The sequence below is a fragment of the Delphinapterus leucas genome, chromosome 1, assembly GCF_059928025.1.
Source record: "Delphinapterus leucas isolate spDelLeu-1000000601 "Yukka" chromosome 1, BTC_Dleu_Yukka2, whole genome shotgun sequence".
NCBI lineage: Eukaryota > Metazoa > Chordata > Mammalia > Artiodactyla > Monodontidae > Delphinapterus > Delphinapterus leucas.
The window spans coordinates 162,271,963-162,289,699 of NC_143129.1; the positions used below are offsets into that span (position 1 = coordinate 162,271,963).

Below are 17,737 nucleotides of genomic sequence, written 5' to 3' on the forward strand. Positions count from 1 at the left end.
TGGTATAAAAATAGACATGTATATCAATGGAACAGAATAGTTTCAGAAACAGACCAAGACATATATGGTCAGTTGACTTTAACAAAAGTGCCAATGTAACTGAAGGGGAAAAGACAGCGTTTACAAAAGTGGTACTGGAACAACTGTATATCCATACACACAAAAAAATGAAATGTGATGCCTTAACTTATACATAAAAATTATCTCAAAATGGATCACAGAAAACATAAAAGAAAACTATAAAACTAGGAGAAAACGTAAGAGAAAATCTTAATTACCATAGTTAAGCAAAGATTTTTAGATGGGATAATAAAAAGCACAAATTATAAAAGAATAAAAACTGATAAAGTGGACTTCTCAAAAGTAAAAAGTTCTGTCCTAGTGTGGGTGACCAAGACGGCAGAATAGGAAGACCCTGAGCTCCCCACCTCCCATGGGCACACCAAATTATTACTATGTACAGAGCAACTTGCCATAAAAATGACCTGAAGACTAGCAGAAAAGATCTTTTACAGCTGAAGATATAAAGAAGGAACTACAGGATGGGTAGAAAGGGGCAGAGACACGGTATAATCAAGACCCACACCACCAGGTTAGGTGACACACAAATGGGAAGATAATCACAATTGGAGATGTTCTCCCCAAGAAGTGAGAGGTCTGAGCCCCATATAGGGCTCCCCAGTCCACACCTCCTGCACTGGGAAGATAAACCTCCAGAACACTTGGTTTTGAAGGCCAGCGGGGCTTGTTTTCAGGAGAGCCAGAGGGCTGCAGGAAACAAGAGACTCCCACTCTCAAAGGGTACACACAAAATCTCACATGATCTGAGACCCAGGGCAAAAGCAGTAATTTGAAAGGAGACTGGGTCAGACCCACTTGATTTCAGAGAGCCTCCCAGAGAGTCAAGAGGAAACTGGGACTCACCCTGGGGACACAGATGCTGGCGGTAGCCATTTTGGGGAGCTCACTCTACAATGAGAACACTGCTGCTAGCAAGCACCATTTTGGACTCCTCCCACTAAGTTAAATGAGAACTGGAGCCAGCCTGCCCACCAGCCAGTTGCCAACAATCCTGGGACGCTTGAGGCCAAGAAGCTAGCCAGGTGGGGACACAGCCCCAAACACCAGCAAGTTTGCTGCCTTAGGCTCCCATGAGCCCCCAGCCACCCTGAACAAGACTCTGCCCACCAGTGGGTAGGCACTAGTCCCAGGACCTCCTGGGCCCTGGCCTTGCCCACCAGCAGGCTGACACCAACTCTACAATCACCAGGGCCCCACAGCCAGAGATCCTCAGGAGCAGGCTCTTCCCACCAGTGGACCAACACTAGCCCCAGGATACCATGGGACCTAGACCAATACATCCACAAGCCAACACCAGCTTCAGGAACCAGGCCCCCCAGCCAGAGACCCTGGGACCCAGCTCTGTGCACCAATGGAACAGAACTAGTCCCAGGATACAGCCTCACCCACCACTGGTTGGCACCAGCCCTGGGATCCCATGAGCCCTGGCCCTGCCCACTAGAGAGCAGACACTAGCCCCTGGGTATACCGCAGCCCTGTAGTCACCTGTGTCAGGACCCAGCCTGTAACCCAGTGGGTCAAAACCAGGCCGAGAACACCCACCCTCCACCCAGTCCCACCCACCAGCAAGACAGCATTAGCCTGGGAACTCCTCAGGGCTCTGCAGCCAGCTGCCCCATGACCTGGCCCTGCCCACCAGGACCAGAACTCCCCAGGCTGCAGCCAACCACACCAGAGTCGGAGGCCTCTGCATTAGGCAGGGTCTGGCAATCAACCAGTCTTGGACTTTCTGGTCCCAGCACGCCCACAGTAGTCAGTCATGCTGACCATGCTTACCAGAACGCCCACAGTAGTCAGCTTGTCATAAGGGCCCATGCAGTGCATATACAGGGCACCCCTAGAGCATACAGCTCTGGTGACTAGAGGGGAGTCTGCTGCTCAGCCCCGTAGAATGTCTCTTACATAAGGTCACTTATCTAAGATTGGTAAACGGAACCAACCTATGAAATACATAGAAATAAAAACAAAGAACTGGGCAAAATAAGGCAACAGAGGAATATGTTCCAAAGGAAGCATTCTACCCAATAAGACTGCAAGGTAATGACTGTAAAGATGCTCAAAGAACTCAGGAGAAGGATGAACACAGTGAGAGGTTAGAAGTTTCTAACAAAGAGTTAGAAAATATAATGAACAAGCAAGCAGAGCCAAAAAATACAATAAGTGAAATAAAAGGAATTAACAGTAGGTTAGCTGATACAGAGGAACAGATCAGCAAACTGGAAGACAGTGTAGTCAAAATCACTCAAACTGAAGAGAAAAAAGAAAAAGAATTTTAAAAAATGAGGACAGTTCAAGAGAACTCTGAGACAACTTTAAGTGTACTAACATTTACATTGTAGAGGTCCTGGAAGAAGAGAGCACGGAAGGAGCAGAAGACGTATTTGAAGACATAATAGCTGAAAACGACCCTAATCTGGGAAAGGAACCAGACATCCAAGTCCAAGAAGTACAGAAAGTCCCAAACAGGCTCAATTCAAAGATTTCCGCTCAAAGACACATTATAATTAAAATAGCAAACATTAAGGATAAAGAGAGAATTTAAAAGCATCAAAGGAAAAGCAACTAGTTACGTTAAAGGAAAATCCCACAAGGCTATCAGCTGACTTTTCAGCAGAAATTCTGCAGGCCAGAAGGGACTGGCACCATGTATGTAAAGTGATGAAAGGGAAAAAACCTACAACGAAGAATACTATACCCAGCAAGCCTTTCATTCAGATTTGATAGAGAGATTAAGAGTTTTTTACAGACAAGCAAAGCTAAAATAATTCAGTACAACAAAACCAGCTTTATAAAAAATGTTAAGGGGAATTCTCTAAGCAGAAAAGAAAAAGTAACAACTAGAAAAATGAAAATTAAAAAAGGAAAAATTTCACTGGTAAAGACAAACATACAGTAAAGATAGTAGATCAGTACTATCTACTAGAAAGATTAAGACAAAAGTAGTAAAATTATCTATATCCATAATATGTAGTAATGAATACACAAACCAAAAAACATAAAATATGATGTCAGAAACATTAAATGTGGGGAGGGTAAAAATTCAGGGTTGGTAAAATGTATTCAAAATTAAGAGATCAGCACTTAAAATAATCATGTATAAACATAAATAGACTGGTATACATAAACCTCATGGTAACAACAAACCAAAAATCAGTAATAGATACACACACAAAAAAGAGAAAGGAACCCCAAAATAACACTAAAGATAGTCATCAAATCACAGGGGATGAGAGCAAAACAATGAGGAACAAAAAAGAGCTACAAAAACAACCACAAAGCAATTAACAAAATGGCAATAAGTACATACCTATCAATAATTACTTTACATGTAAATGGACTAAATGCTCCAATAAAAAGACATAGGGTAGCTAAATGGATACAAAAACAAGACCCACAGTGCTGCCTAAAAGAGACTCACATCAAATCTAAAGGCACACAAAGACTGAATATGAGAGGATAGGAAAGGTGCACCTAAATACATAAAGCAAACATTGACAGATATAAAGGGAGAAATGGACAGTAACACAACAAGAGTAGGAGACTTTAAAACCTTGCTTACATCAATGGACAGAGATAAATAAGGAAAATAAGTAAGGAAACACTGGCCATAAATGACACATTACAAGAGATGGATTTAATAGCTATATACAGAATAAACACACACACACACACATGTTTGTGTGTGTGTGTGTATATATATATATATATATATATATGTAATATTTCACCCAAAAGCAGCAGAACACACATTCTTTTCAAGTTCACATGGAACATTCTCTAGATCACTTGCTAGGCCACAAAACAAGTCTCAGTAAATTTAAGAAAAGTAAAATCATATCAAGCATCTTTTCCAACCACAATGCTATGAGACTAGAAACCAAATACACAAAAAAACTGTAAAAAACACACAGCACAGAAGACTAAACAATATGTTATTAAACAACCAATGGGTCACCAAAGAAATTAAAGAGGAAATCAAGATATACCTGGAGACCAATGAAAATGAATCCAAAATCTATGGGATACAGCAAAAGCAGTTCTAAGAGGTAAGTTTATAGTGACAAGCCTACTTAAGGAAACAAGAAAAATCTCAAATAAACAACCTAACCTTATACCCTAAGGGAACTAGAAAAAGAAAAAGAAAACCGAAAGTTGGTAAAGGAAAGAAATCATAAAGATCAGAGCAAAAATAAACTAGAGACTAAAAAGCAATAGAAAAGATCAATGAAACCAAGAGCTGATCTTTTTAAAAGATAAGCAAAGTGGATAAACCTTCAGCCGGACTCATCAAGGAAAAAAGAAAGGTACAAATAAATTTTTTTTAAAAAATGGGAGAGAGAAGTTACAACAAACAACACAGAAATATAAAGGATCTTAAGAGACTACTATGAACAATTATACACCAAAAGAACCACCTGGAAGAAATGGAAAAATTTTAGAAATGTACACTCTCCTAAGACTGACCCAGAAATACATAGAAAATATGAACAGACCAATTACTAGTAATGAAATTGAATCAGTAATCATAAAACTCCCAACAAACAAAAGTCTAGGACCAGACAGCTTCACAGATGAAGTTGACCAAACATTTAGAGAAGAGTTAATACCTATCCTTCTCAAACTATTACAAAAAATAGCAGAGGAAGCAACACTTACGAATTCATTCTATGAGGCCAGTATCACCCTGATACCAAAAGCAGACGACCATAAAAGAAGACAATTACAGGCCAATATCACTGATGAACATACACACAAAAATCCTCAACAAAATATCAACATACCAAATTCAACAATACATTACAAGGATCACACACCATGAGCAAGTGGGATTTATTCCAGGGATGCAAAGAACAATTTGGTATTTGCAAACCAATGGGATACACCACATTAACAAACTGAAGAATAAAAGTCATATGATCATCTCAACAGAAGCAAAAAAAGTCTTTGACAAAATTCAACATTCATTTACGATAAAAATTCTCCACAAAATGGCTACAGCGGGAACATACCCCAATGTAATAAAGGTCATATATAACAGACCCACAGCTAACATCATATTGAATGATGAAAAACTGAAACAATTTCCTCTAAGATCAGGAATAAGACAAGGATGCCCATTCTGCCACTTTTATTCAACATGGTATTGGAAGTCCCAGCCACAGCAATCAGAGAAGAAAAAGAAATAAAAGGAATCCAAATTGGAAATGAAGAAAACTGTCACTGTTTGCAGATAACACCATACTATACGTAGAAAATCCTAAAGACACCACCAAAAAGTTATGAGAACTCACCAATGAATTCAGTAAAGTTGCACGACACAAAATATACAAAATCTGTTGCATTTCTATAAACAACAAACTGTCAGAGAAATTTTAAAAACAATCCTGTTTATAATCGCATCAAAAAGAATAAAATACCTAGGAATAAATCTAACAAAGGAGGTAAAAGACTCGACTCAGAAAACTATAAGACACTGATGAAGGAAACTGAAGATTAAACAAACAAATGGAAAAATATACCATTCTTGTGAATTAGAAGAATATTGTCAAAATAACCACACTACCCAAGGCAAACTACAGATTCAATGCAATAAAATCAAACTACCAATGGCATTTTTCACAGAACTAGAACAAATAATTCTAAAATTCATTAGGAAACATAAAACACCCAGAATAGCCAAAACAATCTTGAGAAAGGAGAACAAAGCTAGGTATCATACTCCCTGATTTCAAACTATGCTAAAAACTACAGTAATCAACACAGTATGGTAGTGGCACAAAAACATACACACAGATCAATGGAACAGAATAGACAGCCCAGATAAACCTATGCTTTTATGGTCAATTAATCTATGCCAAAAGAGGCAAGACTATATTGTACAATGAAGAAAAGACTGACTCTTCAGTAAATGGCGTTGGGAAAAGTGGACAGCTACATGGAAAAGAATGAAACTGGACCACTTTTTCATACCATATACAAAATTAAACTGAAAATGTATTAAAGACTTAAATGTAAGACCTGAGACCATGAAAGTCCTAGAGGAAAACACAGGCAGGAAACTTTGACATCGGTTTTAGTAATATTTTTGGGGTCTGTTCCCTCAGGTAAAGACAACCAAAGCAAAAATAAACAAATGGGACCACATCAAACTAAAAAGATTTTGCATAGCAAAGGAAACCCTCAACAAAATGTAAAGGCAACCTACTGAATGGGAAAGGGTATTTCCAAATTATATATCTGGAAAGAGGTTAATATCCAAAATGTATAAATAACTCAATATCCAACAAACAAACAAACAAACAAAAAATGGAATTAAAAAATGGGCAGAGGATCTGAAGAGCCATTTTCCCAAAAGGGACATACAGATTGCCAACAGACACACGGAAAGATGCTCCACATCACTAATCATCAGGGAAATGCGAGTCAAAATCACAATGAAATATCACCTCACACCTGTCAGAATGACTACAACGAAAGGGACAAGAGATATCAAGTGTTGGCAACGATGTGTAAAAGGGGGAACACTCATGCACTGTTGGTGGGAATGTAAATTGGTGCAGCCATTGTGGAAAACAGTATGGCGCTTCCTCAAAAATTAAACATAGAACTACCATTTGATCCAGCAATTCCACTTCTGGGTATTTTTTACCCAAAGAAAACAAAAACACTAATTCAAAAAGATATATACGCACCCTTAAGTCCACTGCAGCATTACTGACAACAGCCAAGATATGGAAACAACCTAAGTGTCCTAGATGAATGAATAAGATGTGGTACACACACACACACACACACACACACAGTTACATACAATGGAATTCTTACTCAACCACAAACAAGAATGAAATCTTGCCATTTGTGACAGCAGGGATGGACCTAGAGGGTATTACAGTAAGTGAAACAAGTCAGACAGAGATAAACAAATACTATATGATTTCACTTATATCTGGAATCTAAAAATCAAATGAACAAACATAATTAAACAGAAACAGAATTATAGATACAGAGAATAAACAAGTGGTTCTCACAGGGGAGGGGGTTGGGGTGATGAGAGACATAGGTGAGGGAGATTAAGAGGTACAAACTTCCAGTCACAAAGTAAATGAGTCATGGTTATGTTATGAAATGTACAATGTGGGGAATACAATCACACAATTATAATTATGTAATATCTTTGTATGTTGACATATTGTAACTAGACTTATCCTAGTGAACATTTTGAAATATGTAGAAATGTTGAATCAGTATGTTGTGCTCCAAGAGCTAACAAAGTATTGTAGGTCAATTATATTTCAAAAACAAACAAACAAATTCTTAGAAAAAGAGATCAGATTTGTGGCTACCAGAAGCAGGGAGTAGGGGGAGGGAGACTGGATGAAGGTAGTCAAAAGGCGTAAATTTCCAGTTTAAGTAAGTACTAGGGGTATAATGTGTGACATGATATATATAAAGAACACTGCTCTGTGCTATATATACAAGTTGTGAAGAGAGTAAATCCTAAGAGTTCTCATAGTAAAAAAAAAAATTTTTTTGTTTAATTTTTTATCTATATGAGACGATGAATGTTTACGATCTTATTGCGGTATTCATTTCATGATGTATGTAAGTCAAATCATTATGCTCTACACCTTAAACTTAGTCCTGTTATGTCAATTATATCTCAATAAAACTGGAAGAAAATAAATAAATGAACCATGGAAACAGGGAAAAAGTTGTTTTTCACTATTAAGGAAATAAAAATGAAGTCACAAAATAGGAGGAAAAGTCATATTTGATAAAAGAATTATATCCATAATAAAAAACACAACTCAATAAGATGACAACTAACCCAAGTAAAAAAAAAAAAAAAAGTGTGCAGGGCTTCCCTGGTGGCGCAGTGGTTGAGGGTCCACCTGATGATGCAGAGGACACGGGTTCGTGCCCTAATCCGGGAAGATCCCACATTCCGGGGAGCGGCTGGGCCCGTGAGCCATGGCCGCTGAGCCTGCGCGTCTGGAGCCTGTGTTCCGCAATGGGAGAGGCCAAAACAGTGAGAGGCCCGTGTACCGCAAAAAAAAAAAAAAGAGGAAAGTGTGTAACAACGATTATAAAAAACTAACAGAAAAATCCTTTGATTATATAAACAAAATAAAAAGTCCCTCCTGAGGAAATATAAAATAAAAGATATGGTTTTTGACTTCAAAAAAACAAAAACAAAAGGACAAAAATACAAGGTTGGAAAACAACAAAGAAAAGAAAATGCTAGAAAAATTAAGTTACTGCTTACTCTTCGTCTGGGCTGGGGGAAGCCATCTCTGTGTCGTCTTCTTGTTCGGGAACGTGCCTGGATTCCCTGTCCTTTATTCAGTGGGTCAAAGGATTCTATGATATCCAAGAGAAAGCATAATGTGAGATAAATCACTCACAGACTTAAATAAACACTTAGGGTGAAGGAGGAAATATCAGGTAATCATCACTATATTCATTATTTTGTTTATGATAAAACATGGACTTTACTTATATACATAAGAAAACAAGGAGATACAGCATGTATAAAAACTTTATTATCTCGCCAAAAAAAAAAAAAAAAAAAAAGGTGGGGGGCTTCCCTGTTGGCGCAGTGGTTGAGAGTCCGCCTGCCAATGCAGGGGACACGGGTTCGTGCCCCGGGCCGGGAAGATCCCACATGCCGCGGAGCGGCTGGGCCCGTGAGCCATGGCCGCTGAGCCTGCGCGTCCGGAGCCTGTGCTCCGCAACAGGAGAGGCCACAACAGTGAGAGGCCCGTGTACCGCAAAAAAAACCCCAAAACTTTATTAACAATCAAGAAAAACCCCTATATGATTACTGCGGGAAACTTAAAAACAACAACAACAAAAACAAATTAACCCCTTATAAAGAACAATATGGTATGAATTAATACCTTCAAAGGCAGGGACCATTTTGTGCCCTAGGTAGTTATCATACATTATAACTGCTTCATTATGCCAATTCAGAGTTGTACGAATCTTCTAATAAAGGACTTTGAACAGACAGGTTACACTGCACAAACCTGATGGAAAATCTGCTTCCAGATCCTGTTCAGTTTCCCCTTTTGAGAACTGCTTCACTTCTAAATCAGCCTCTTGCACAGTATTTGACTTTAAGGCATAATGATTTAATTCTTCCTCCCAGCTATGTGGAGTAGATACTGCCTCTGATTCAAGGTCACCACTGTAAGTACTTCCTTGGTCTGAAATATACAGAAAAACAAACAAGCCCTCAAAATGAGATAATACACTTGACATACTCAGAAACCTCTCTGAAACCCTAAATACCAAAAAGTCAGGTATGGTTGCTGGACAATTCCACAGGTACACTCAAGAATGAAGTAACTTGTTCACCAATATCACAGAACTAGATTTATATTCTTGGTACACACTTCAGAGCATTATTTCAATTAATCCTTAAAACCAATAACTGAGGTAGCTTTTATTAGTCTCTTTACAAATTAGCACAAAATCATAGATGTCTGATGCCCCCTACAAACAGCTAAAATTGCAAATATTAAATCCAAGGATGCTAATACTTTATGGGTTTGTATCACTAACAGAGGATAATATTTCTAAGATTCAAAATACATTTACAATTACAAACCTTTTTCAAATATCTTGGTGTCTAGAAAGAGCTCCTGTTCGGAAGTTTGGGATCCTAAAGAAAAAGAAAAGCACATAAGTCAATTTATATGTATACAAAAAACAAACTGCATCTCAAATGAAATGACTGCACTAGGGAGGTTCTAAGTAAATAGTCTTTATATGCAGAAAAGAATGATTCATTAATAAAAGTCAGGCATTAGTGATAAATACAGTTAAATTACAATTGATAACAGTGGTTACACTTCTAGATAGCAAGCGGTATGAAAGAAGTCATGGCAAGAGAGACCTTTATTTTGGATTCTGTGCTATCTGAAATTCTTTTTTTTTTTTTTAACCACAACACACACACACAATACTGATTTACTCACAGGTTGACAAATCTGTTTTAAATTGCTTTTTCCTTCCCTAAATAAAATATGTTTTACCATGCAGTGGAAAGCCGACAAACTTAGAATATAAATACATGAGCAATCAGCACATGGAACTAAACAGAACAAAGTTCTATCAATTATAAACTACTGTAATTTTTTTTTTTTATGTTTTTGGGCCACACCATGCAGCATGTGGGATCTCGGTTCCCCGACCAGGAATCGAACAAGTGCCTTCTGCAGTGGAAGCGCAGAGTCTTAACCACTGGACCGCCAGGGAAGTCCCTATAAACTACTTTAAAAGTAAAGAGTTTAGGGAATTCTCTGCCTGTCCAGTGGTTAGGACCCAGAGCTTTCACTGCTGGGGTCCAGGTTCAATACCTGGTCAGAGAACTAAGATCCCACAAGCTGCGCAATGTGGCCAAGAAAAAAAAAAAGAAAAAAAAAAAAGGAAGAAGAAAAAAAGTAAAGTGTTTAAAGATTCAAAGTATTAAAAAAAAAAGATTTTTTAAAAAACCAAGGAAAATTGTCTCTTTTCCCTGAAATCAAAGATAAATGAGCCAGATCCTTTCAGTTGGAATTAATTTCTCCCCCCTTTATATTTCTAAACCATTTGATTTCACTTACACTATGATGATTAAAACTATCTGTCTTGAAGCTCAGTCTAAAGTTTTTCTGTTTGACTGAACTGTAGGCAAAGGCAAAGTCACAATATTTGTATAGAGGAAACATTTGATAAATGCTGACTATTAATGTGAATGGAGAAGCCAACTTAGAATGAGGTTTCTCATCAGGAATTGCTGGAACTTGCAAAACAAGTATCAGAAATTAGAAGATCAAGCATAGGTGCAGTACTCTTTTTATTTATTTATTTACTTACTTACTTACTTACTTACTTATTTATTTTTGGCTGCGTTGGGTCTTCATTGCTGTGCGTGGGCTTTCTCTAGTTGCGGCCAGCAGGAGCTACTCTTTGTTGCGGTGCACGGGATTCTTGTTGCAGTGGCTTCTCTTGTTGCAGAGTGCAGGCTTCAATAGTTGTGGCTTGCAGGTTCTAGAGCGCAGACTCAGTAGTTGTGGTGCATGGGTTTAGTTGCTCTGCGGCATGTGGGATTTTCATGGACCAGGGCTCGAACCCGTGTCCCCTGCATTGGCAGGCGGATTCTTAACCGCTGTGCCACCAGGGAAGCTCAAGGGCAATATTCTAAGACTTTAAAATCCACATATAAATGGGTCAGAATTGAGATTATACACTAAAGAGCAAAATGAGACCAGAAACTTTGGGATAATAACAAAAAGCTTTGTACCCATCTCTCAGAGTATATCTGATTTAAAAACGTACTGGCAACACAACAGAAAAGTTGACAGTAGTTTTTTCAAATGCTGTAGTGTTCAGAAAACCAGCTAGAATGTATTACGCAAAATCAGAACCAGTGGCTAGCTTTATAAAAACCATCACAGAAAAAAAAAATTGTCAGGAAAGAGTAATTTCTTGGTTCATCAATGATATATGAAAAGGCCACTGTGGGCTTCCCTGGTGGCACGGTGGTTAAGAATCCGCCTGCCAATGGAGGGGACACGAGTTCGAGCTCTGGTCTGGGAAGATCCCACATGCTGCAAAGCAACTAAGCCCATGCACCACAACTACTGAGCTTGTGCTCTATAACCCATGAGCCACAACTACTGAAGCCTGTGCACCTAGAGCCTGTGCTCTGCAACAAGAGAAGCCACTGCAGTGAGAAGCCCGCACACCACAGTGAAGAGTAGCTCTTGCTCACCGCAACTAGAGAAAGCCCACGGTGCAGCAATGAAGACCCAATGCAGCCAAAAATAAAATAAATAAATTAAAAAAAAAAATACGCCATTGCAAAAATTCACCTATACATTTCAACTCCCTTTAACACCATTTCCTTTATCTCTTCTTATATCCAAAAATCAAGGCAGTGCTAAATAAGGCTGGAAACCTTTCTGGAATTTATACTACTGAGTTCTGGTTAAAATCCTTTCTTTGGAGTCAGACAAACCTGGATTCAACTTCTGATTCCATTATTTCCTGATTTCATAACCATGGCAAGCCTATTTTCCAAAAGAGGAATCTAAAGTAAACAGTACCTCATTCATAGGGTTGTTGTGAAAATTAAATGAGGTGACGCACACAGTGCATTTAGGACAATGCCTAGAGTACGGCAATGTTAATTACTGTTCATTATTCTACACTCATAAAATGGTATTTATCTATAGGTTATTTTGAACCAAATGGTTTTCCACCCTAAAATTCTTTTTACCTTCTACCAACATGCTGATTATTTTACAACAGTAATTTTTATCTGGGGACCATGGCTTTGACTGCAGGGGATAAAACTAGAACATGATCATGAAACATGGATTTATAAGTTATTTTTCTGGAATCATTAAGAACTAGAAACCATATCGATTTCTTTCATAAACAGGATAGAGCTCCAGGGTTATCAACAAGTTTAACAAGCCCATAGACTTCATATTTAAAAACAAATAAAGCTTTTAGAAACTCCTTGACTGCCTAATACTTAAAATTACATGAGCTACCTAAAAATTTATAGGTGTGTTTTTCTTTTTTTACTTTAAAATTATACCAACCTCCCTGAGATAGAGTCTTCTCCTTCTCTTCATCTTCTGCAATCATTTCTGCCATCTCAAGGAGATCAGCTTCAAAAGGATGTGAGGGAAGTTTTTCCTTAATGTCTTCAATACTCTCAGTGACTTTATCTTCATTATCCATTGAGGATGGAATAAGCATAGGGACAGGCATCTGAAAGACCAAGGATAGACTGAAGAGTTTCTTGGTCGACCATCAAAACTATTATTTGTGAGATCATTTAAATATAAAAATTATTAATAAACAAATTCAAGATATTTCTATTGCTAATGGTTAAAATAGTCTTGCTAGTTTGTTTTTATAAGACTGCAGCCGTTAAATAGAAATTCAGTAAGTGCTTTTCTGGATACTTAACGTGTCTCTGATTCATCTAAAAGAATAATTAAGTAATGAATTTTTGTTTTGTTTTTGACTATATTTCTTGCTTAATATTTTCACACAAGTGTTTCTCTTAAGAATTCAGTACCGAGAAAATATATATTTCCAATAAAAAATGAATACATTTTTCTTTAACGAAAAGTCAGAATCCTGTAAATCACAGTATTCCTCTTTTCATTCTTGCTACAATCTAGGATTCTAACATTCACACACTGTTTCTGATCTTTTTCTATGTTAGTGGTCTTTTGTGTTTAAAATGTTTTTAAAAAGCTAAATCATAACCTCCTCTGACAAGGCAGGGTACAAATAGAAGCAGTCCTTTATATATTCCATATTTAAGTAATATAACAGTATGATTAACAGCCAACCAGAGTCAGGTATATCTTACCAACAAGTAAAAAGTATTTTTATGGAGCTGTCAAATCTTAATTGAGAAAAATGCATACTAAATTAGCCTTAATCTCTAAATGATTACTCACTGGAACTGGAATTCCAAATGGGACTGGGGCATACTGAGTATAAAGATGAAGAGGTATAGGTACGAACACTGGTACTGGAACTGGCACCACAATAACTTGGGGCTGAGTTGGAGTGTCTTCTAATGGAAGAAAAAAAAAAAACCCCACAAAAAAACAAAGAGGGTTAGAAACGCCATTTTAATTTTAAAAAATTTTTTAGGTATATGAAGACTTATAATTCAAAAGAAGTGTAATTTTAATTTAAAAAAATTTTTTAAAGCATGTGGACATTTACAGTTCAAAAGAAGTATCTATGAGGGACTTCTCTGGTGGCACAGTGGATAAGACTGTGTGCTCCCAATGCAGGGGGCCCAGGTTTGATCCCTGGTCAGGAAACTAGATCCCACAAGCATGCTGCAACTAAGACCTGATGCAACCAAATAAATAAAATTAAATTTAAAAAAAAGAAGTATCTATGATACTACGAATTCACAGAAAGGAGAAATAGCAAGGCTTGAGTATAACAGCACTAAAAAAAGTGGGCAACACAATAATTATCAATGATACGAGGATAAGATGAATGAAGGATATAATTTGGATGGATGAATGGAATAGTTATCTTAGAAGAAAGGTATAGAAAACTTAACATGAATAAGTAGTGTATGTTAAAGAGGAGACTGAATAGGTAGAAGGGCCATTTTTGTGAGGCTATAATACACATTTAAAATCATTAGACAGTGGGGAACTACTACAGATTGGTTAGCACAAAGTAATGTGAGGAAAATGGCTTTAAAAAGATTAATTTGGCTGCCATCTTCACATGGAATAGGAAGTATACAATGTGGGAGGCAACTACAATATACAGAGCTAAGAAGATGAGGGCCTGAACTAGGGTGGTTATGATACCTGCAGGAAAATAAATAAGTATACCCAGCAGAGGTTCTAAGATATTTTTTAAAAAAAGGAAACAGAACTTTGGGAACTAACTTAAACATGAGTAGGGAAAAAGTGGGAAGGATGGAGGTAGAAATCATTCAATTACTTAACAACTATCTACAGAGTCTTTTCTGTAGGCCAGAAAAACATGTTAGATAACTGTAAAATCATTAATGTAAGAGAAAGGTAATGCTAGTAAAAAGAAGTGAAAAGCTGACAATTTGACTAGGGTTAGAAGTGGGAAATAATATGGGATCAATTTTACCATGGTGCAGTGGACATAAAAAAAAAGTTATCCGATTAGAGATGTCTGATAACCAAGCTACACAATGCTAAACTGTCACTATTTTGGGATTGACATGTACACATTGCTATATTTAAAACAGATAACGAGGACCTACTGTAAAAAAAAAAGATAAATAAAAAAAAAATTTAAAAAATGATTTTTTTATAAAGTCACTATTGATACAATAAAAATACAGGACTAAGTCATCTACAGCTCTGCTGTTCAACGTGATCCATGGATCAGCAGCACTGACATTACCCGGGAACTTAAAAGATGCAAAACCTCAGCACCACTAAATCAGAATCCACTTAGTAACATTCCCAAATAATTCATATGCATATTAATGTTTGAGAAGTACTGGCTTAGAGGATAACCTTCCAGATCTAAGAATCTAGGATTCCTTTCCACTTTAAAAATTCTGGGATTTTCAGATGGCAGCATGCCAGAGACCCAATTCTCTAGGGAAACAAGCAAAGTTGGTGAAAACCTAAAAAATAACCATTTAAATTCTTTGGAAATTGTCCTAAAGGCATACAGCAAATGGAGAAATATTTATTCAAGAAAATCTACTAAATACAGTAAGAACAGTAGGCATTTATGACTTCTGATCTACTACCTGCTCCACACCCCTGCCTCAGCCAGCTAAAAATGATAGAAACTCCACTTTGGAATGGGTGAGACCAGAAAGAATGGGCTCCTCTTCCTTCAGCTCCCATCAAGGGTTACTGTATCTCACCAGGAGGGACAGGCCACCATCATTTCTTATCCCCTCAAACTCCAGGTTAAAGAGGTTAATTTCCTAGTGAGTACAGCTACCACCCACGAAGAGAAAACCTACTATAGGAATAGCAGGCCAAGAAAACTAGGGTACGAACTACCTTCACCCCAGATCACTTGTAGGGCAGAGATTCCATGCTAGGAGAGGCAAGTTGAGAAGATCAGAAGCTCACACCATGCCCATCATTCAGAAAAGTAGTAGCTCAAAGAGGGTAGAGGCAGTTCATAAGAAAAGAAAGCCCTAAAGCTCTCCCCAAAGGAGCTGACATTATTTGAAATAGAGTGTGGAAAAGTTCAAACCTAAGGGTGCTCTGGAAAACAATAGTTCCTCTTAACTAAGACCCTGTTTATATAATTCCAAAGTCTATGCTTACCCATAATACTACACTATCATGAATAAGGAAATTAAATGAAGCATTCAGAGTATGGTATTATCAACTACCTTCTCTTTGCCATAACTTGTTAAGTTGATGAAAATACCTAACCCACAGGGATATCGTGAGAACTCAACTGGGCAGCGAATATAAGCAACCAAACACAACACCTATAAAATAGAAGGCACTTAATTAATGTAACCAGATCCCACATTACTTTCCCCTAGGAAAAATTAAATGAAGAAAGCACAAGGAACACACCTGTCTGGCATTCTTTGTTTTGGGTATGTGGTTTGCAAGAAGTGGCCTTGGTCTGTGTGATGGGTTTGCACAATAAAGCTTTATTCTTCAAAAGTCTTGGAGGCTGGGAAGGTGGCAGTTTGAGGGCATCTGTTTGTGTACTTGCCTAGTAAAAAAAAATAAGTCAGAAGCCAAAAGCTTATCATTAATTACAAGAAACATTATAAACATTATATTTCAAAATATAATTTCTAAAGAAATACTGTGTTGGAATTACTTGGAAGGCACAGAATATAAATATTCAACTAAATATGTAAGGAATATAATATTCCTGAAATATCAATAGCAATAAAGGAATATTTTGATAACTATATATTGACCCTGAATGTATCTAATTACCCGTTCTGTTTACCAAGAAAAATGCTGTTTGTATTGTGACATACTGTTGATCAATAACAATGGTGGGGCTTCCCTGGTGGCGCAGTGGTTGGAGGTCCGCCTGCCGATGCAGGGGACACGGGTTCGTGCCCCAATCCGGGAAAATCCCACATGCCGCGGAGCGGCTGGGCCCGTGAGCCATGGCCGCTGAGCCTGCGCGTCCGGAGCCTGTGCTCCGCAGCGGGAGGGGCCGCGGCAGTGGGAGGCCCGCGAACCGCAAAAAAAAAAAAATAATAGTAACAATGGTGGTTGAGCTTAAAATGAGAACTGCTGTTTCTTGACTGAGTTAAGTCTTAAAAGAATTAGTTTCAGGCTTCCCTGGTGGCGCAGTGGTTGGGAGTCCGCCTGCCGATGCAGGGGACACGGGTTCGTGCCCCGGTCCGGGAAAATCCCACATGCCGCGGAGCGGCTGGGCCCGTGAGCCATGGCCGCTGAGCCTGCGCGTCCGGAGCCCGTGCTCCGCAACGGGCGAGGCCACAACAGTGAGAGGCCCGCGTACCGCAAAAAAAAAAAAAAAAAATTAGTTTCAAGGTAACTAGAAGTAATAGGATCACTTATGATCATTTAAGTAACCTGAAAAAAGATGACATGAAAATTATCCCAGAGACCAGGAAACACTTTAAAAATGCCACTGTTCTAGTCATAAGTTTTTCTCATTATTTATTTTTTTTTAAGAGACAAAGCACAAAAATATTGAAATTTTTTTTTTAAAAAAGAATGCTTATTTACAGCATAATCTACACTGAGTGGGAAATAAACTATATTTTATAAGTACTTTATTTACAGTCTGACTACGTTACAAAATGCCCCCCAAACCTTTTATGCCTGAATTCTGTACAATTTACTTTAATTCTGTACAATTAAAAAATAACAAAAACAAAAACCTTCAGTGACTATTATATAGTTACTATTATAGAGATACCAAGCATTCAAAGAAATTAAAGTACATAAAAGACCTAACTAAATAACCAGAAAATCCTGTTCCTGAACTCATGCAATTTGTTTTATATAGCAAACAAAAAATAAAGGAGGGCAAATCAACTTAGACATATTCATACTGCATAAAAAGGGAAAAGACAGAGGCAATACCAATAAAAATAATAAAACTTACATCCCCAATGATTTTCGCTGTTACTGTTGGAACTGCACCT

The 17,737-nt window shown here is 37.8% G+C and overlaps 1 protein-coding gene across 8 annotated transcripts in view; it reads right to left on the reverse strand.

Moving 5' to 3' along the window:
* The window catches only part of ZMYM4 (zinc finger MYM-type containing 4), a 174,824-nt gene that overhangs the window by 21,766 nt on the left and 135,321 nt on the right, over positions 1–17,737 (reverse strand). For all 8 annotated transcript variants that reach the window (XM_089896248.1, XM_089896239.1, XM_089896252.1 and 5 more), the window contains 7 exons: positions 17,698–17,735; positions 16,170–16,314; positions 13,557–13,675; positions 12,681–12,852; positions 9,695–9,748; positions 9,111–9,290; positions 8,348–8,442 (listed from right to left, as the gene is read on the reverse strand). In XM_089896248.1, the coding sequence (XP_089752374.1) occupies positions 8,348–8,442; positions 9,111–9,290; positions 9,695–9,748; positions 12,681–12,852; positions 13,557–13,675; positions 16,170–16,314; positions 17,698–17,735 (803 nt within the window). The remainder of the gene's footprint in view (positions 1–8,347; positions 8,443–9,110; positions 9,291–9,694; positions 9,749–12,680; positions 12,853–13,556; positions 13,676–16,169; positions 16,315–17,697; positions 17,736–17,737) is intronic.